Genomic DNA, 21,391 nt, shown 5'->3' on the forward strand with positions numbered 1-21,391 from the left:
ATGTGTGGTCACAGATGTTAACTAGACTTATTGTGGTGATTATTTTGCAATATAGACAAATATTGAAAACATGTTGTACACCTAAAACTAATATAATGTTCTATGCCAATTCTATCTCAATTTTTTTAAAAAAGGCAACCATTCTATTATGCTCATGAATTCTATGGGTCAAGAATTCAGAAAAATAACAGTGGAGGGCACCTGGGTGGCTCAGTCAATATAGCATGCAACTCTTGATCTCAGGGTTGTGAGTTCAAACCCCACATTGGACATAAAATTTACTTAAAAAAAAAAAGAAATAATAGTGGAAATGTTTTTCTGTATTCTGGAGCCTCATGTAGCAAGACTCAAATAGATAGGAGTGACTCAAATGGCAGGTAGCTGGAATCATCTGAAGGGTTTTTTACTTATGTCTGGCACTTCAGCAGGAATACCTAGAAAGCTGGTGTTAGCTGGGACAGTCAACTGGAACACCTACACATGGCCTCTCCAACGTGATGGCCTCAGGGTAGTCAGACTTCCTGTATAGCAGCTCTGGGCTATGAGACAGGGCTCCAACAAGCGAGGTACAAACTGCATGACCGCTTATGACCTGGCCATGGAAGCTACATGGCATCATTTCTGCAGTTCTTGGGGCGCCTGGCTGGCTCAGTCGGTTAAGCGGCCGACTTCGGCTCAGGTCATGATCTCGCAATCCGTGAGTTCGAGCCCCGCGTTGGGCTCTGTGCTGACAGCTCAGAGCCTGGAGCCTGTTTCAGATTCTGTGTCTCCCTCTCTCTGACCCTCCCCCGTTCATGCTCTGTCTCTCTCTGTCTCAAAAATGAATAAATGTTAAAAAAAAATTTTAAAAACTCTGCAGTTCTCTGTTGGTCAAAGTGGTCACAAGCATGCTCATATTCAAAGGGAGGGGACACAGACCCCACCTCTTAATAGGTGAAAGGTCAAAGCATTTGTGGCCATATTTTAAAACCACCACAAGTTCTCAGCTGAAATGTCACTGTGTCAGAGAGGCTATCCCTCCTTTCTCTAAAATGGTCTCCCCTAGGTACTTTATCTCATTTTCTTTATTTATTCAACTCTTGTCATTATTTGTAATTATCTTATTCTTTTGGTTTATTTTCTTTTCATTGTTAGTCTCACTTCTAGACAATGAGCTGCATGAATAGTCTAGGGAAGCCCGCTATTCTGGCTCACCCTTGTGTCTTCATTACCTAGCCCACCTAGGGTTTGGCATATGGCAAATACTCAATAAATATTTGCTAAAAAACTCAGTAACATGTAAGTCAGGGCACTTGGGTGGCTCAGTCACTTAAGTGTCCAACTTCAGCTCAGGTCATTATCTCATAGTTCGTAAGTTTGAGCCCCACATTGGGCTCTGCACTGACAGATTCTTCTTCAGATTCTCTCCCTCCCTCTCTCTCTCTGCCCCTCCCCCAACTCGTGCTTTCTCTCTCTCTCTCAAAATAAATAAACTTAAAAAAAAAAACCTCAGTAACATATAAGTCAATGAATATTTTCATATTAACTTAATAGACTCTAAAGAACCATAAAAGTCATCTGACCTTACCTTTTCATCATTTCAAACTTGCTTCAATACTCTCAGAGTCTGGAGCTCACTACTTCCTGAAAACCCCTCCCTTTGGATAAGTCTAGGCATTAGAAAAGTCTTTTTTAAATTAATAGTTTTTAGGGTGCCTGGGTGGCTCAGTTGGTAGAGCATCCAACTCCAGCTCAGGTCACAGTTCCCCATTTTGGGAGATCGAGCCCCGCATCCGGCTGTGTTGACAGCTTGGAGCCTGCTTCAGATTCTGTGTCTCCCTCTCTCTCTGCCCCTCCCCTGCTCATGCTCTGTCCGTCTCTCTCTCTCTCTCTCTCTCTCAAAAATAAACATTAAAAAATAATAAATTAATAATTTTTCCCAACTTGTAGGTTAAAGAAGGCTTGTTCAGGGCTGGGGAGAAAGTCAAAAGGATTGGGCATTTTTTGAGCCCTAAGTGCCAGGCACTGTGTGAGGTGCTTTCCATTCATTATCTTCTTTGATCCTCTAAATAACCCTATGAAACAGTTAGTGTCATCTCCGTTTCACAGATGAGAAAGCTGAGGCTCAGAGAGATAAGGTGACTTACTCAATGTCAGGTGGCCTATAGACTTGAAATTTGAGAATTACAATATAGAACTGAAATTCAAATCTGAATTCCCTAATTCATTCCCTTTATTTCATCTTAAAGAAGAGAGTGAAACAAAGTCAAATGTCCCAGTTCAAAAGTGTAGGGGAAATAAAGGCTGAAAGTAAAAGCAAACATATTAACTGATTTGTTTGTCAAAGCCTCGTGTTCTGCTCTCCTTGGTAGCTATGCCAGCTCATTGACAGAGATGGCAAGATCAAATATAGTTGCCAAGTCTCTCTATTCCTGGCCCTAGACCATGAATATGTAGAAAGCTGCCTGCAAAATAGAAAAGAGGGCAACTTTTTAAAAAAGTTTTTATTCAAATTCCAGTTAGTATACAGTGTAATGTTAGTTTCAGGTGTACAATATAGTGATTCAACATTTCTATACAATACCCAAAGCTCATCAAAACAAGTGCACTCCTTCATCCCCATCACCTATTTCCCCCATCTCCCCACCCACCTCCCTTCTGGTAACCATCAGTTTGTTGAAAAAAAAAAAAAGCCACTTCTATTCAACATTGTACTAGAGGTTTAGGGCAATTAAGCAAGAACATAAGAGAAAAAGCATCCATATTGGAAAAGAGAAAGTAAAACTATCTCTATTTGCAGATAACATGATCTTATATATAGAAGATGCTAAAAAATTCCCCCCCCCAACACAAATTAACTGCTAGAGGCAATAAACAAACTCTGTAAGGTTGTAGACACAAGATTAATATAAAAATAAATTGTATTTCTTTTGTAAAATTTTATTTATTTTAAGTAGTCACTACACCTGACATAGGGCTCAAACTCATGACCCCACGATCAAGAGTCACAAGCTCTTCTGACTGAGCCAGCCAGGTCCCTGCCCCTCAATTGTATTTCTACACATTAGCAATGAGTAATCCAAGAATGAAATTAAGAAGACAATTCCACTTACACTAGAATAAAATAGGAGTAAAATCAACCAAACAAGTATAAAATTTCCACTCTGAAAACTACAAAATATTGTTGAAAGAAATTAAGGAAGACCTAAATAAATGAAAATATATCCTTTGTTAATGGATTAGATGATTTAATATTATTAAAATGGCAATAATCCCCAAATTAATCTACATATTGAATGCAATCCCTATCAAAATTCCAACTGCTTTTTTTTTTTTTGCAGATGTGGACAAGCTGATCCTAAATTTCATCTGGAAATGCATGAGACCCAGAAGAGCCAAAACAATCTTGAAAAAGAACAAAGTTGGAGGACTGACACTTCCTGATTTCCAAACTACAAAGCTACAGTAATCAAGACAGTGTGATACTAGCATAACAAAACACAAAGATTGACAAAATAGAATTGAAAGCCCCAAAATAAACCCCTACATTTGCATTTGATTGATTTTGACTAGTGTGCTAGACCATGAGGGAAAGAACAGTCTTAAACAAATAGTACTTGACCAACTGGGTGTCCATATGCAAAAGAAAGAATTTCAACCCTACCTCCCACCATATACAAAAGTAAACTCCAAAGAGATCAAAGTCCTAAATGTAAGAGCTAAAACTCTAAAACACTTAAAAGACAACACAGGAATAAATCTTCATGACTTTAGATTAGGTTTCTTAGATATGATAACAAAAAAGCACAAAGAAAAATTGGACTTTGTCTAAATTAAAAACTTCTGTGAGCACCATAAAAGAGAATGCAATGACATCCCACAATATGGGAGAAAAGTTTTGGAAATCATATATTTGATAAGGGATTTAGACCTAAAATGTATAGGGGTGCCTAGGTGGCTCAGTCGATTAAGTATCTGACTCTTAATTTTGGCTCAGGTCATGATCTCAAGGTTTGTGAGTTTGAGCCCTGCATTGAGCTCTGTGCTGACAGCACAGAGCCTGCTTGGGATTCTCTCTCTCACTTTCTCCTTGTCCTTCCCCTGCACATGTGCACATGCACCCTTTCTCTCTCTCAAAATAAACAGACTTAAAAAAAAGATCTAGGGGTGCCTGCATGGCTCAGTCGGTTAAGCATCTGACTTTGGCTCAGGTCATGATCTCACAGTTCGGTTTGTGGGTTTGAGCCCCATGTCGGGCTTTGTGCTGACAGCTCAGAGCCTGAAGCCTGCTTCGGATTCTCTATCTCTCTATTTCTCTGCCCCTCCCTTCTCATGCTCTGTCTCTGTCTCTCAGAGATGAATAAACATTAAAAAAAAATTTTTTAAGACTCAAAATGTATAAAGGACTCTTACAACCCAATAAGAAGAAAGATAAATAACTCAGTTAAAAAAAGAAGATTTGAATCAACATTTCTCCAAAGAAGTTATACAAATGGCCCATAAGCACATAAACAGATACTCAATGCCATTACTCCTTAGGGAAACACAAACCAAATACACAATGAGATACTACTTCCTACCCACAAAGATAGGTATAATTTTTTAAATGTGAAAATAACAAATATTGGCAAGAATGTGGAGAATTAGAGCCCTCACTTATTTCTGATGGGAATATAAAATAGTGTAGCCACTGTGGAAAACATTTCCTCAAAAAGTCAAACATACAGTTATCATATAACCCAGCAATTCTACTCCCAGGTACATACCCAGAAGAATCGAAATTTATATATCTACATAAAACTTATACGTATCCATATAAAAACTTGTAACGGGTGTTCATAGCAGCATTATTATACCCAAAAAATGAAAACAATCCAAATGTCCATCAACTGATGAATAAATCAACAAAATATGGTGCATACATACAATGGAATATTATTCAGCATTAAAAGCAATGAAGTATTTTTAATGCCAAGATAAGAAACAATTTATTATAACGAGAAGAAAAATTTCCAATCCAAAATTCAGAAATATTTCCAACTTTGCCACAATCAATATACATGAACTCTACAAATTTATACCAGTTCATAATTTACGAAATAGAAGATGAGTGTTCACAAAGTAGATGGTGGTTTGTGGAAAAGACTATGACCAAATTAAGTACAAGGAAAGTTACAAACCAGACCCCCACTTTTTAAAGAAGTTTACTCAGTCCTAGAAAACTACAAGCTAGCAAATGTACCGAGAGCTAGCTGGTGCTAACACCATGGTTGAGACAGTGTCTTTTTAAGGGTCTTTTTAAAGCCTGTTGCCATGGCAGATTCTAGTCACTTGTTACTCTCAAAGCCAAAAACACAACACAACTTCTGACCATTTCCCCAGGTCATGCTTATTGGGTTTGTCTTATGTACATTTATACATATTTTTAAGTGCTAAGTAAAAGTCTTGTCAAATTTTCCAGTGCAACCATGTTTAAAATGTTGAGTTCTCGGATGCCTGACATGAAGGTCAGCCCGACCCAGGGCTTCTCAGCCAAGTGGGACAACTACAAGAACAGGTGGAAGAAATGGGAGCCCAGCATTCATGCACCTGAGCCTTGCCTCATTCTGCCACCTCTGTGCAGCTCAGCATATCTTCTGGAAACTGTTATGTTGCAGTACCAATGCTAATAAGCGAGCAGTTTACGTGAAAAAAAAAAAAAAAGTTGAACTTTCCTATTGAGCTGCCAAAAAAGTTAACAATTTTCAAGTGTAACTGTGCAAAATCTACTGCAGAGAAAGGTTCTTTGAAATACAGATTTGCCTTAAAAGCAATGAAGTATTGATACATGGATAAACCTTGAAAACACTATGGTAAGTGAAAGAGACTAGATTCAAAAGAGCACATATTGTATGATTCCATTTATATGCAATGTCCAGAACAGGAAAATCCATAGACAGAAAGTAAATTAGTGGTTGCCAGGGACTGGGAAGAGGAAGGAAGGGGGAGTGATTCCTAACGGGTATAGGGTTTCTTTTTGGATGATGAAAATGTGCTGGAATTAAATAGCGGTGATGATTGCACAACCTTGTGAATACACTAAAAACCACTGAATTTTACACTTTAAAATGGCAAATTGTATAGTATGTGAATTTTATCCCAATAAAAAAAATGCAAAAGGCTGCCAATGGAGGAGGAGCAGGTGGGCAGAAATTCCATTTGGATGCCAGGTGGTGTCTCTTGGCAAGCTATCTGGTTCAGTAGTGTCCAATGCAGGTTCCTCTCCTCAGCCAAGTGGCTCCACTTCAGCTCCCACTTGAGATCTTTGTTTGAATAAGGGGTTCCCCAGCTAAAGAAAAATGAAAGCCCTTGATCAATTGCCAAGAAGCTCCTCCCCAACTTCTAAGCTCCAGACTTGTAGAGTGTTCTGTGAGGAGAGGCCAGGGAGTCAAAACATCAAAAGAGAGCAGCGGCCCAGACAAGGGTTGGAGTGTCACAAGCAGTGCTGTGGGCTGGAGCCCTGCCTTCTGACAATGTCCACTAGCAAGGCTCCCTCTGGCTCGATCTGGTCTCAGGGGAGCATTGACACATTCGAGAGGTTTAGTTTCATTCATAAACCTCGAGTGAGCATGTTCTGGCTCTCACCCTGGGATGGGTGAGCCAAGTCCCTGTCCTCTGGTGGCCCAGGTACAAGATGTGTAAAGATGCTCAGTCCCTGACAGTTTTGCTCCCCTCTCTTGGACTGAGCTGAGACCTTGGATTCTCTGTCTCTCAAAGGACAGGGAGACAGTGGCAGGGAGCAGCTTTTAGCTGAGCAGGGAGTGGGTGGGTTGGGAAGGAAGGGAAGAAAACATTAGTGACTATTGGGGACTTACTCTGTGCCAGACACACAGGAACATGCACATATATGATTTAACTTCCTCCTTACTGACTCCTTTAGCAGTAGGTGAAGGGACTGTCCCAGGTATTTGGAGCTAGTATGTTGTTGCACTGAGATTTGAACCCAGGATCATGAGATTTGAAAATATGTGCTCTGAAGAAGCTGGAAGTTCACCCAGAGGTTTCATTGGGGCCCAGAGACCCCTCCATTGGACTATGTCTAGCTCCTGCTGTTTATACATTACTTGATCATTCATTCATTCATTCATTCATCCCATAAATTTCCCTGAGTAGGCACTTGGTGCCAGATAATGTAAGTAACAGAGACACTTAATAATTAAATTAAAATAATTAAAAATTAAAATAAATATTTATTTATTTATTTACTTACTTATTTGAGATTGAGAGAGAGAGAGAGAGAGAGAGAGAGAATCCAAACCCCGACTCAGGACTTGATCCTTTGAACCGTGAGACCATGACCTGAGCTGAATCAAGAGTTGGACACTTAACCGACTGAGGCACCCAGGTGCCCAGCAAGTGGTTTTAACATGAGAATGAAAATTCAAGGTTTGGGGCAGTGGGGGCAAATTCTCTACCCACCCCCCACCCTATCCTATAGATGTGTGGGGTGTGGGAGAATGAGTAACCACCATCAGAAAGAGCTGAGGGGGAAGTGGTATTTTGGGGCCTGGCTTATTCTGAGCCACAGCAGGAAGTGGAGGGAGGGCTTGCTGAACAGGCCAAGGCTCAGGGGAGTTACTGACTACAGACTTTTGGTGTAGGAGGGCTCAGTCAGAAGGGTCTTGGGAAAGGGAGCAGTGGGTGCGAGAGTGAGTTTGGAAATGAGAATGTAGATGATCAGAGTGGTCAAGAATGACAGACTAAGACACAGGGACTGAGGTTTTGCAGCTCCAACCGAAACTAAAGGGTCAATACATTTCACACTCTGGTTTCCAAGGCTATTTTTGGTACAGGAAACAAGCTATATTGTCTTTGCTCGGGGTATCAAATAGAACATGGGGGAAATTTGTTAGGAAATGCAAGAGGGAAAGTCAGACCCAACTCAGGCTGGAAGCCACCAGCACTGTTTAAACTATGGGAGGAATTTAGCCTGGAATGGAGAAAAAGGGAGGTGGCTACTAGCTTTAACTCAAAGACTGACCTCCAGTTGGTTTTTCTTATCCTCTTAACTGTAAACCAGTCTGCTTATTTAGTGAACACTTCCTCGTCTTTAAACTTGCCGTCTTCTATTACTGTTTCCAGTTAATATCTGGTTTAGCAGAGAAGTAGCATGGGGCTATGGAAAGAACTTGGAATACGTACTTTATCAGTTACTGTAAAATCTAGTCACTCAATTAAAAGTTCCACTTCCATAGCCAGTCAGGGATGGAAGCAGCTAGAACTAGAATGCAGAATTTAGAATTCCAATTTTTCCATCCTCCACTGCCGCATCATATGATGCAGACACTGACTTCCTTATCTTCCCTGAGCTTCAGTTCCCTCATCTGTACAAACACCTTCCTTAAAAATACCTACCTTATAGGTGGTTGTGAAGATTAAATGATGCATAAAGTCCACAATACAGTGCCTGGCCATGGTGTGCCCCTAACATTTTTAATCATTACATGTGATAGTTACCTGGTTGTTTGGCTGCACATGGTAGGTGCTCAAATGAATATCTCATTTTACATGTTATGAGCTGACCCGTGTTCCCCTCAAAATTCATATGTTGAAATCCTTACCCGTACTATCTCAGAATGTGACTGTATTTGGAGATAAGGTCTTTAAAGGGGTAATTAAGTTAAAACGAAGTCTGTAAATTGGGCCCTAATCCAGCCCGACTGGTGTCCTTACAGGAAGAGGGCATTTTGACATAGACATATACAGAGGGAAGACCATGTGAAGAAAACGAGAAGACGGTCATCTACAAGCAAAAAGGAGAGATCTCAGAAGAAACCAATCCTTGATCTTGGACGTCCAGCCTCCAGAACTGGGAGAAAATTAATTTAAGTGTTTAAGCCACTCAGTCTGTGGTACTTTGTGATGGCAGCCCTAGCAAGCTAATACAGCACATACACATTGTATCTTTTTAACGCGTGAGCGGACGGCTCCCTTGTTCTGCTGGCTAGAAACTGCTTCTCGGCCTGTAAGTGCTGTGCTCTCCATCCAACTCAAAGTTCCAGCTAAAGGCCCCAAAGGCGCTGGTCCTGCTGGGCTGGCCATGTTGCCCTGGACTGGGTGTTGCTCCCTTGGCTCTTGGCTGCTACGAGGAGACTTGCTGACCAGAGGTGCTTGGGGTGGGGGGCCAGCAAGAGAATGCACCGTGCATCATGGTCCATTCCCGGGTGCTTTCGGGCTGCATGGGGAGGGCAACTTGGGAGTGTGATTAAGATGAAGCAATGGAGGAAAAGTACTGCATCTGTGCTACCCTGGTGTTCTCTGTCCCAGGACAGTGGAGAAAGAGGAGACAGAGGAGAAAGTGGGGTCCGAGGTGAGAGGAAGGAGAGGTGCCTGACGTGAATCATAGGACACTTACCACCCCCAGAAGTAAAGAACTGTGTCTGCGTATCAGTGGGCTCTGGAATCCCGGTCTTTTGCCGGGCACTGTTTGCCGGGTGGCTCTGGGACCACGGTGCGAAGCCAGGTCCAGGGCCTGGCCGCCCTGGACTACAGGGCAGTGCGGGCGGGCATGCGCGCATCCGACACGTCCTCGGGGCACTGCCCCCTCCGGGCGCGCGCCCGCCCCCGCCCCCGCCCCACCCCGCCCCGCCCCCCCGCCGGGCTCGGTGGACCCGGCGCCTGGGGCCGCGCACGCCCCCTCCGCGAGCCGGGACCCTGGGCCGCGCGCGCCCCGCGCCCCCTCCCCGCCCGTCGGGCGCGCGCGCTGGCTCCCGCTCCCGCTCCCGCTGGCAGCGGCGGCGGCGGCGGGGATTGTTTTTGTTGTCGCTGAGGCCGGAAGAGCCGCGGGAGCCGGGTCCCTGTCCCCGGGCCGGGCGCCGCCGCCGCCCCCTGCCCAGCGCCCGCGCCTCCGCGGCGCCCCCCCCAGCGCCAATATTCCGGAGATCAAGCGTTACGCGGCGGCGGCGGCGGCGGCGGCGGCGGCGGCGGGGCCCGGAGCGGGAGGCGCCGGGGACCGGGGCGAGGCGGCCCCCGCCGCCGCCATGGAGGCGCTGGGACCTGGTGAGGAGTGCGCTCGGGCCGGGGCCGGGTCGCGGCCCCGGGACTGGTGGGCGGGCGCGCGGGAGGGCCCGTCGCTCCGCGTGTCCCCCATCGGCCCTTGCTTACCTGGGTTCGTGCCGTCAGGCTTGGGGGAAGGGGATCCGTGCCCCACAGCACAAGGCAGAGGGAGCTGACCCGGGCCTCGGGGGGCGGAGACCGCGCCCCAGCCTGGAGAGACAACCCAGGTCTCGAGGTCTAAGGGAGGCAGGCCCAGGATGGAGACCCGGGTTCCCAGGGGGAGGGGAGACCTAACCCAACCTCAGGGGGGGCGGTCTGCGCTCCAGGGTTGAGGCAGTCCTGTTTGGTCCCAGAAGGAATGATCTGTGCCAGGTGCTCAGCTGAGGCCTGGCCCGGACTGGACCAGGAAGGACCCCCTTGAACTGCCAGGGGTATTCTTAGCATGGGGCCACACCCGTGTTTTTCTTTGCACTGGTAGACAGTCCAGAGCCCTCAGATAAGGAAGAAGAACTTCGCCCAAATACTTCTTATGACCCCCAAAGGCCAAGGGGCAAAGTACCCTCCCTTTCTCGAAGTCCCTGAAGTCTTGGGAAATATGGTCCTATGCCTCTCTTAGTCTGTGCGACAGTCCCAGAGTGATCAGGGCTAGTGCCTTAGTGACAGGTGAGTTACCAGCGAGCCCGTTCTAGCATAAGCTTTAATGCCCTGAGTTCTCTTCTCACTGGGTTATGGGTGGTTGTGGGGATCAAATAAGGGGAAAGTGCTTTGGAAACTGAAATTCCCCATCTTTATGAATGATCTCTGTTTATCTCCCCCAGTTGGCCCAAACCAAAGGAACCATTCCAGGCTATAACAGCTGCCCTGCAGACTGAGAACCTGGTGCTCCCACCTCAAACTGCACCAGGTTTCTAATGCCTCGGCTAAGTAGGGCAGGGTTTAGAGGCTGTGATAGAATTAACTTTAATATCAAACCCTGTCTACATAGTGGACTTCGTTGTAGGGCACTTCATTTTTTTAGTGGATAGAAAATTCACTTTGCCTTTTGAGTTTGGAAACTTTGCAGGTTTGTTTACTTAGAACTTGTTTACATAGCTGAATGATTAAACCCTACCTTAATTGGCTGCTTAAAGTATTTTTTAAAGGCCCACATAATCAAATTTCATATGCCTTTTAAAAATGAATTGGTTTGTGACATTAATATTATTTGATAAACCTCAATGTGAGCATTACTCTGGGTTCCTTCAGCTATGTCCCCCGGCTAAAGGCATGATCATGTCTTTAGGAATGTAACAGACTTCTGTTCAAATCCAATCTAGTAATTTAATAGTTGTATAACCTTGGGCAAATTACTTAATTCCTTTGAACTTTCATTTCCTCATCTATAAAATGAGGGCAATAATAATTATGTGCTGCAAGATTGTTGTGAGAATGAAATGTATGTGAGCAGTCTTACTGTGGAGACTAATGCATTGTAGGTATTCCACAAATGTTTCTTCTTCCCTCCCGGTTAGTAATTCATAATTGAAGCAACTGTTGCATTTTATGAGCTGATGCTGGAAGAGACTATGTAACTGTGTATACAAACTGAATTTCATGGGAAAGATCAACCTGGTAGAGTTAGGAGAGGCCTAGGGACTTTGTTTTTTTGGTTGGTTTTAGCTTTTGCAGATTTGAAGACTTAGTTTGCTCAGGATTGTGGAAAGTTCTCACTAATCACACTTTAAAGACACAAATGAATATATTAAAATGTCACATAGATCTTTCCTGTTGACTGGAATATTTTCTTGTCTGCTGTCTAGCAAACTCCTTTTCTGGTGTCACAGTATCTTGGAAACCCAATTAATAATAAGCTGCTTGCTGAGCATAGAATTGGAGCAAAGGGAGTTGATAGTCTTGTGGGATATTTTATCCAGGCTGTCTTAGGACCAAGAGAGAGGCACTTCAGTTTTGTTCAAACACCCTGGTCTAGTGCTTTCTGCCCTCCTCACTTGAAAATCATTGAAGCATTCTTAATCTTACTATGCTCTCCCCTCACCCCATTTTGGTTTCTGGCAATAATAACTTAGAAATGTATTCAGTTAGATTACCATTTATTTTGGCTATATTAATTATGTTTATTTTTACAGTGCTTTACAGTCTGGAAGGTGCTTTCATAGCTCTTAGCTCATTTGATCCTATGAGAGGTAGGTGAGGCAGGCATTAGCCCCATTTTACAGATGAGTAAAGAGATTCAGAGAGCGTAAGTGACTTCAAGGTCTCAAGGCTGAGAGATGAAATGCAGATGAGTCTGGGTCATCTGACTTCTAGTCTATTGCCCTCTTCTTCATTTAAAAAAAATTTTTTTTTTAATTTTTATTAATTTTTGAGAGAGAGAGAGAGAGAGTGTGTGTGTGTGTGTGTGTGTGTGTGTGTGTGTGTGTGTGTGACTGGGGGAGGGTTAGAGAGAGAGACACAGAATCCGAAGCGGGCTCCAGGCTCTGAGCTGTCAGCACAGAGCCTGATGCGGGGTTCAAACTCATGAACCACAAGATCATGACCTGAGTTAAGGTCCAACGCTTAACCAACTGAGCCACTCAGGTGCCCTGCCCTCTTCTTCATTTAAGGTTGACTTCCTGCAATCTATGTTGAGTAATGTTTCCTTTTCAGAAATGTAATTTTCTGACTTTCTCACTAAATTTTGGAGATACCCCCATTATAAAGCCCAGGGACCTTTGAGCACTGACTGTAACAGTTATTCAAGTACAATCATAACAGCTAACATTTATCAAGCACTTACTATTATCAGGTACTGTGGTAAGCCTTATGTATACATTATCTAATAGGATCCTCAAAATTGATTTATGAAATAGATTCTATTATTACCACACTTCCCATATTTTATAGATGAGGAAACTGAGGCACACAGTGACTAAGAAACTGGCCCAAAGCCATGCAATTAGGGAGTGGTAAAACCAGGGTTGAAACCTACACAGTTTGGTTTTGCCATAGCCACTATGCTTTACTTTCTTTGTAAGCAATTTGCTAAATTCAAAGAAATCAGCTTTGGGAAAATTTTAGGTTATAGTTTTCTAAATAAATCTCCTAAACTTATTCAAAGAAATGACCACTCACCTCCTCGCTTTTCTCTGCTACCAAAGAAAAGGAACACACTATCTATCTTTCTCCGTTAACCCCACTTCCTTCATTTCCTCTGCCTCTTTCCCTTTTGGTGTCAAGTATTTCAGAGAGATATAGACACCACAGGATTGTGAAGTACATTGGGAAGAAAAAGCACTGGGCTGGGAGTTAGGAAACCTAAATTCTAGTCACAATTTAAAATCAAAGCTGTATGTGCTTGGGCAAGTCATTTGCTCCAAAATTCTGTTTCTCAATTTCTATCCTAAAGCTGGATTTATGATACAGTGATTGCTTAAATATACCTTGGAATATGCAGGGCTGACTTGTCTATGATTTAATTGGGTGAATTCAGTATGACTATCACCATTGATATTATTTATTATTTATCTCTTACCTTGTTTTTAAATGTCTTACCACACCTAGAGTATATCCCTTCTATGCCAGAAGTGGAACTCAACTCCAAGCAATAATATTTTTAGTATAAATTATGCACTTTTGCTTTAATGAAAAACAATAGTCAATTCCTGGGTTTTAGGAATGACTGGGTTTCTGTTTGGTTTCTATCTAGAGCTAGAGATGATTGGTACAGACATACCTTGGAGATATTAGGGGTTCAGTTGCAGACCACCACAATAAAGTGAATATCACAATAAAGCAAGTCAAGTGAATTTTTTGGTTTCCCAGTGCATATGAAAGTCATGTTTACACTATACTGTAGTCTAAGTGTGCAATAGCATTATGTCTAAAAAAAGTACATGCTTTAATTAAAGAATACTTTATTGTGGTGCGCCTGGGTGGCTTAGTTGGTTAAACATCCGACTTCGGCACAGTCTGTGAGTTGGAGCCCCACGGCAGGCTCTGTGCTGACAGCTCAGAGCCTGGAGCGTACTTCTGATTCTGTGTCTCCCACTCTCTCTGCCCCTCCCCCACTCATGCTCCTGTCTCTCTCACTCTCAAAAAATGAATAAATGTTAAAAAAAAAATTTAAAGACTACTTTATTGCTAAGAAGTGCTAGCCATCATCTGAGCTTTCAGTGAGTCATTATCTTTTTGCTGGTGTGGGGTCTTGCCTTGACGTTGATGGCTGCTGAAAGATCAGGGGGATGTTGCTGAAGTTTGGGGTGGCTATGGCAACTTCTTAAAATAAGACAATGATGAAGTTTGCCATATCAATTGACTCTTCACAAATCGTTTCTCTGTAGCATGCAGTGATGTTTGATAGCATTTTACTTATAATAGAACTTCTTTCAAAATTGGAGTCAGTCTCTCAAACCCTGCCACTGCTTTATCAACTAAATTTTTTTAATGTGTGATAGCTCTATATACTTTTATTTTTAATAATTTATTTTTTAATTTACATCCAAGTTAGTTAGCATATAGTGCAACAATGATTTCAGAAGTAGATTCCTTAATGCCCCTTACCCATTTAGCTCATTCCTCCTCCCACAACCCCTCAACTAAATTTATATATTCTAAATCCTTTCTCGTAATTTCAGCAATCTTCACAGCATCTTCACCAGGAGTAGATTCCATCTCAAGAAATCACTTTCTTTGTTCATCTATTTTTTAAAAGTGTTTATTTATTATTTGAGAGAGAGAGAGAAGAGCAGGGGGATGGGGGGCAGAGAGGGAGAGAGACAGAATCCTAAGAAGGCCTTGCACTGTCAGCACAGAGCTGACATGGGGCTCAAACTCAAACTGCAAGATCATGACCTGAGCCAAAATCAAGAGTTGGATGCTTAACTGACCAAGCCACCTAAGCACCCCTCTTTGTTCATCTATAGAAGCAACTCCTTTCTCATCCATTCAAGTTTTATCATGATATTATAGCAGTTCAGCCACATCTCCACGTCTCATTCTAGTTCTCTTGCTGTTTCTACTACATCTGCAGCTACTTCCTTCACTGGAGTCTTAACCTGCTCAGAGTCATCCATGAGGGTTAGAATCAACTTCTTTCAAACTCCTGTTAGTGTTGATTTTTTTGACCACTTCCCATGAATCATGGATGTTTTTCATGACATTGAGAATGGTGAATCCTTTCCAAAGAGTTTTCAATTTATTTTGCCCAGATCTATCAGAGGAATCACAATGACAACTATAGCTTTACAAAATGTTTCTCAAATAGTTAAGTCTTGAAAGTCAAAATGACTCCTTGATTTATGGGTTGCAGAATGGATGTTGTGTTAGGAGGCATGAAAGCAACACTAATCCTGTTGTATACGGCTGTCAGAGCTCTTAGGTGACCAGGTGCATTGTCAATGAGCAGTAATCTTTTGGAAGGAATCTTTTTGTCTGAGTAGTAAATCTCAACAGTGGGCTTAAAATATTCAGTAAACCATGTTGTAAACAGATGTGTCATCATCCAGGCTTTGTTTCACTTATAGAGCAGAGGCAGAGTGGATTTAGTGTAATTCTTAAGGACCCTAGGTTTTTCAGATTGATATATAAACATTGGCTTCAACTTAAAGTCACCAACTGCATTAGCCATTAACAAGAATCCGTCTGTCCTTTTGAAGTTTTGAAGCCAGGCATTGACTTATTCTCTCTAGCTGTGAAAGTCCTGGATGGCATCTTCTTCCAGTATAAGGCTGTTTCATCTACATAGAAAATCTGTAGCCACCTTCATTCATTATCTTAACTAGATCTTCTGGATAATTTGCTGCAGCTTCTACATCACCACTTGTTGCTTCACCTTGCATATTTATGTTATGGAGATGGCTTCTTTCCTTAAACCTCATGAACCAACCTCTCTCTTCTAGCTTCAAATTTCACTTCTGCAACTTCCTCCCCTCTCTCGGCCTTCACAGAATTGAAGAGAGTTAGGGCCTTGCTCAGGAGTAGGCTTTGGCTTAAGGGAATTTTGTGTCTGTTTTGATGGATTGGTTTGCTTGTTTATTTATTTATTTAGAGAGTGAGTGAGCACAAGTTGGGAGGGTCAGAGAGAGAGAGAGAGAGAGAGAATCCCAAGCAGGCTCCACACTGTTAGCACGGATCCCCACATGGCACTCGATCTCATGAACTGTGAGATCATGACCTGAGTTGAAGTTGGACGCCTAACGGACTGAGCCACCCAGGCACCCTCATTTTGATCTTCTATCCAGACCACTAAGAGTTTCTTCATATAAGCAATAAGGTTGTTTTGCTTTCTTAACACTCGCATGTTCACTGGAGCAGCACTTTTAATTTCCTTCAAAAACTTTTCCATTGCATTCACAACTTGGCTGAGTCTTTGGCACAAGAGGCCTACTTTTGGCCTGTCTTGGCTTTCCACATGCCTTCCTCACTAACCTTAATCATTTCTAGCTTTTGATTGAAAGTGAGAGACATGGGACTCTTCCTTTCACTTGAACACTTAGAGGCCATCATAGGGTTATTAACTGGCCTACTTTCAGTATGGTCGTGTTTCAGGGAATAGGGAGGCTCAAAGAGAGGAAGAGAGAAGGGAATGGCCAGTGAGTGGAGCAGTCAGAACACACAACATCTTGGTATTAACTTTGCTATCTCATATGGGTGCAGTTCATGGCATCTCAAGACCATTACAACAGCAACTCAGCAATCACTGATCACAGATCACCATAACAAATATAATAATAATGTAAAAGTTTCAAATGTGAGAAAGACCAAAATGTGACACAGAGATGTGAAGTGAACAAGTGCTTCGGCTGGAAAAATAGCACCAATAGCCTTGCTCACTGCAGGGTTCCCACAAACTTTCAATTTGTAAAAGACTCAGTATATGCAAAGCACAATAAAGTGCAACTAAATGAGCTATGCCTGTACTGTTCAACTCAACATTTATTGAATTCCTATGATGCGCTATAGTCATTGAGTTAGATATTGAGGAGGTAACAGTGAACTGAAGGTCCACTTCTTCTAAGAATTTACAGTCCAATGGCCGAGACAGTAATTTAACACATTGTTTCTACATACTTGTGCTATGTACTCCCTTATACAGAGGATCTTGGATACACCAAGGATGCATCTTCCAGTCTGGAAGCCTTCCAGAAAGGCTTTCCAAAGGAAGTCACACCTAACCTGAGTTTTGAAGGAGTAGAATTTAGAAGAAGAATGACCCATGAATTTAATCTGTGAGAAGATTTTCAATACTTTAACAATTAGTATACGGAGATCTGTCAACACATATTTCGTTAAAGGGTTTGCTTTGATTTTCCTAAGTGATGTTGAACCAGAACAGCTTCTTGCTTCAAAGTTTTCTCTCCTTTGAATTGCCTTTGTTCTTGGTGAAATGCCTTGGCAATAAGAACCTGTTGTAACTTTCCATTGTAATCACAGCCCACTGTACTCAACACCTATTTGTAGCAGAAAAGATGTTTATTTTTTAGGCCAGTGTCTACTTGACATTATCCTCAAAAAGAAGTAAGTTTTCTTTAGATAAATATTACCCAGTCTGTGTTTCCTTAAATCCTTATCTCCTGAATAGTGATAGGTATTTGATTTTAAAAACAGAGAAAATTTAGGGGGAAAATAAGTTGGGTAAATGATTAACGTTATTTATTATAAAACTCATTAGAGAATTTAATACAATAATGCACATTGAAACTTTGAGAAGGGAGACAATATGCAATTTCTTTAGCTTATGGAATCTTTTCTTTTTGTGGAATATTTTGTGAACCATCAATGGAATAATTTGGGTTGACTGCCCTGTCTAGACCAGAACTTCTCGCCCTCAGCACTATTGATATTTTAGGTGGATACTTCTTTGTTGTAGGGGCTGTCCTGTGCATTGTAGGATGTTTAGCTGTATCCCTACCCTATGTCAATAGCACCCCCTGAGTTGTGACAACCAAAAATGTCTGCAGGCATTTGTCAAATGTTTCCTGGGGGACAATATCTCTCCCACATTGAGAACCACTGGTCTAGACTGTAAGTTCTTTGAAGGCAGACACTCTTTTTCCTAAATCCACAGTGCAGTTTGACATGTAATAAGCGAATAAACTAGACATTATGATCAAGCAATGTCACATTGTCCAGATAGAATCTGGACATGAGGTTATAAGCTTTAGGTTATAAAGTCTAACATTATTGGTATTGTTTCACTATCTAAATTAGCAAGTAAATTAATAAATGTAGCTGCTGTTAATCTCCTGCCTGTACAAACTATAATAACGGAGGCTAGTTTGTGGAGGATTAATAGATGATCGCCAGCCTGAACATGGTGATGATCCCTAGAGTTTAGGGATGGTTTTATTTTAAAATGCATATAATTTGGGGGCACCTGGCTGGCTCAGTCCATAGAGCATGCAACTCTTGACCTCAGGGTTGTAAATTCAATCCCCACATTGGGTGTAGAGATTACAATGTAGAGCTACATTGGGTGTAGCTACAGACCTGATGCTCATAGGAAGTTTTATACAGTAGCCTACATCTGAGAGGAGACCATCATACAGTCTATATAATTTTGACGTCTCCCATAATCAAAATGATAGCAATATGGCAAAATATTTAAAAATCTAGAAAACCTGAGTTTAAAAGATATCACAAACTCTTTATATCAGAGTATGTTCAGTGAATAATAAGATCTCAATAATTATATCTATTATTATTATTGTCATCACGATTGTGAAGGGAGTATTGTCCTTTATGACCAAATAGCACATCAAATGCCTTTCAATCTCTTCAGGACCTCCATCCAGCCTGTTTCAGCCACCTCGTCGTCCTGGCCTTGGAACTGTTGGGAAACCAATTCGACTGTTAGCCAATCATTTTCAGGTTCAGATTCCTAAAATAGATGTGTATCACTATGATGTGGATATTAAACCAGAAAAACGGCCTCGTAGAGTCAACAGGTAAGGACTAGAAAGAGTAGATTTCTATATATTTAAATGTATATCATTTATTTATCATGTATCATATTGTTTTCTAAATTCTTTCATCATGTAGGCTTTGTTTTTTCTCTAAGATGGTAAGTTTCTTGATAGCAGCTTTGTTGTCTCATACTTGGTTATCCTCTACAGATTCTAGCAGTGCTGGATACATTATTGTCCAACAGTAAATACTTACCAAATGAAGGAGAAAGTCACTCTCATTGTCCAATGGTAGCAGAAATTTAAATAATAAAATAAAAATAGGTGAAGCGTTAGTATGTACAGGAAACTAGAACTATCTGAAAATTCTGGGGCTTCTGGCTGGCACAGTTGGTAGAACATGCGACTCTTGATCTCGGGGCTCGAGATCAAGAGTCAAGACCAAGTTCCATCCTGAAATTGGATATAGAGTTTAATTAAAAATAAAATCTTAAAAAATAACTATCCCAACATTAATTTTATTATTAAGTATTGGTATTGGACATGAGAAAAATTTAAGTGTAAAGACAGAAGAATCATCTTGGAGTATTGAAAAAAGTGAAGTTCAGAGAGAAGTTCTGTTTAATTCTAACATTACCCAAGTGGGGTCTGGATGAGATGATTTAAGCCTTTTTGGTGTGTATGGCAGGAATTTACCAAATGTGAAGACATAGTCCTGTAGTAGATATCTTTACAATGCTAAGAGCACCCAATTTTCTTTTTTCACGCCATCATATTCAACAATCCTTAATATTAAGATCCTTGCTTTCTAAGAATGCCTTTGGTGTCAAGTGCAATATTTTATGCTGCTGGATATTTTTCTTATTATAGATCAATAATATGGCTTTCTGGTACAGTTTAATCTCATGCAAGCCCGTAATTGTTTGGCTATTATATAACTGAAATCAACTGTAATAGTTACCATTAATGGCTACCATTAATCCATTCAACGAACATTTTATTAAGTGCTTACTATGTACCAGGTATTGTTCTGTGCTCTGGAAATACAACATGAACAAAACAGGCAAAAATTTCTACCCTTGAGGAGCTTATATTCTAATAGGGGAGAAGACCAAAAATAAATGAATTAGCAAACAAAAATTATTACGTGTTAGTTGGTGATAAGTGCTATGAAGAAAAATTAAACAGGGAAAGAAAATAGAGAATGGGGGTGGGGTGAGCAACTGAGATGTTTTTAATAATTTTTTGGAGGTAGTGTCAGCATGATGTGCTGATGGATTAAACATGGGATATGAGTGAAGAAATGAGTCATGACTGATCCCAGGGTTTTTGTCCTGTGCAAGTGGAAAAAATGAAGTTGCCACTTGTTGGAATGGGGAAAACTATGGGTTTTCCCTAACCCAGTCAACAGGGCTGGCAGATCAGGAGACCTGTTTGGGCATGTTAGGGCTGAGATGTCTATTAGACATCCTAGTGGAGATGTTGAGTAGGAACTCGAATAGATGAGGCCGGATTTAGGCTGGTGACAAACATTTGCAGGTCATCAGCATATTGGTGGTAAAGCCATGAGCTGGGTAAGATTATATGGGAAGTGAGCATGGTTAGAGAAAAAAAGACTGTAAGAGAAAAGACTCTAAGCACCCCAATATTTAAAAATTAGGGAGATGAGGAAGCCAGGAGACTGGCATGGAAAGGCCACTGGGATAGGTGAAAACCAGGACAGAACAAGGAGGCAAGGGAAGAAGATGTTTTAAGTTGGAAGACTTTATCATCTAATGTTTAGGAACACTGAATTTAGCATTGTGGAGCTCACTGGGGACCTTGACAAGAGTAGTTTTGGTGGAGGAGAAGTGGAGAAGGTTTAGGAGAGACAGGGAAAGAACAATTAGAGACAACTTCTTTAAGGGATTTTGACACAAAGGGGAACAGAGAAATGGGATGTTCAAATGGGGAGGAAGTCAGGTCAAGGAAGTTTAATTTCTTTGAAGATGAGAGAAATGATAGCATATCTGTATGCTGAAGGAAATAATCCAGTAAAGAGGACAAATCTGATAATTCAGAAGAGAGGAAGATCCTCGGAGTCCTATCCATGAGCACACCAGAGTAAGTAGGCTTATTGTGTGACAAGCACTGTTGTAAATATTCTATGTATATTTATTTACTTAATACAACAAACTTTTGTGGTAGATATTGTGATTATCGTAATTTTACAAATGAAAAGAAACAGGTTTCTTGTAACTTGCCCAAGGTCATGCAGTTCTGCCACTTATTCACTCTGTGACCAGGGGCAGATCACTTGCCTATGCTGATTTTTTTTTCTTTAAAAAAAATTTTTTTAATGTTTATTTATTTTTGAGAGAGACAGAGTGTGATTGGGGGAGGGGCAGAGAGAGAAGGAGACATAGAACCCAAAGCAAGCTCCAGGCTCCGAGCTGTCAGCACAGAGCCTAACACGGGGCTCGAACCCACAAACCGTGAGATCATGACCTGAGCTG

At 41.6% G+C, this 21,391-nt stretch overlaps 1 protein-coding gene across 1 annotated transcript in view; it reads left to right on the top strand.

Annotated features, from left to right (window-relative positions):
• Positions 1-9,604: 9,604 nt before the first annotated feature.
• Positions 9,605-21,391, top strand: part of AGO4 (argonaute RISC component 4) — a 40,930-nt gene continuing 29,143 nt past the window's right edge. The window contains exons 1-2 of the mRNA XM_086716449.1: positions 9,605-10,017; positions 18,773-18,938. Coding sequence (XP_086572575.1) covers positions 9,999-10,017; positions 18,773-18,938 — 185 coding nt within the window. The 5' untranslated portion in view covers positions 9,605-9,998. The remainder of the gene's footprint in view (positions 10,018-18,772; positions 18,939-21,391) is intronic.

Source organism: Puma concolor, chromosome C1 (genome assembly GCF_028749965.1).
Source record: "Puma concolor isolate L17-30 chromosome C1, mPumCon1.1.hap2, whole genome shotgun sequence".
Classification (NCBI taxonomy): Eukaryota; Metazoa; Chordata; class Mammalia; order Carnivora; family Felidae; genus Puma; species Puma concolor.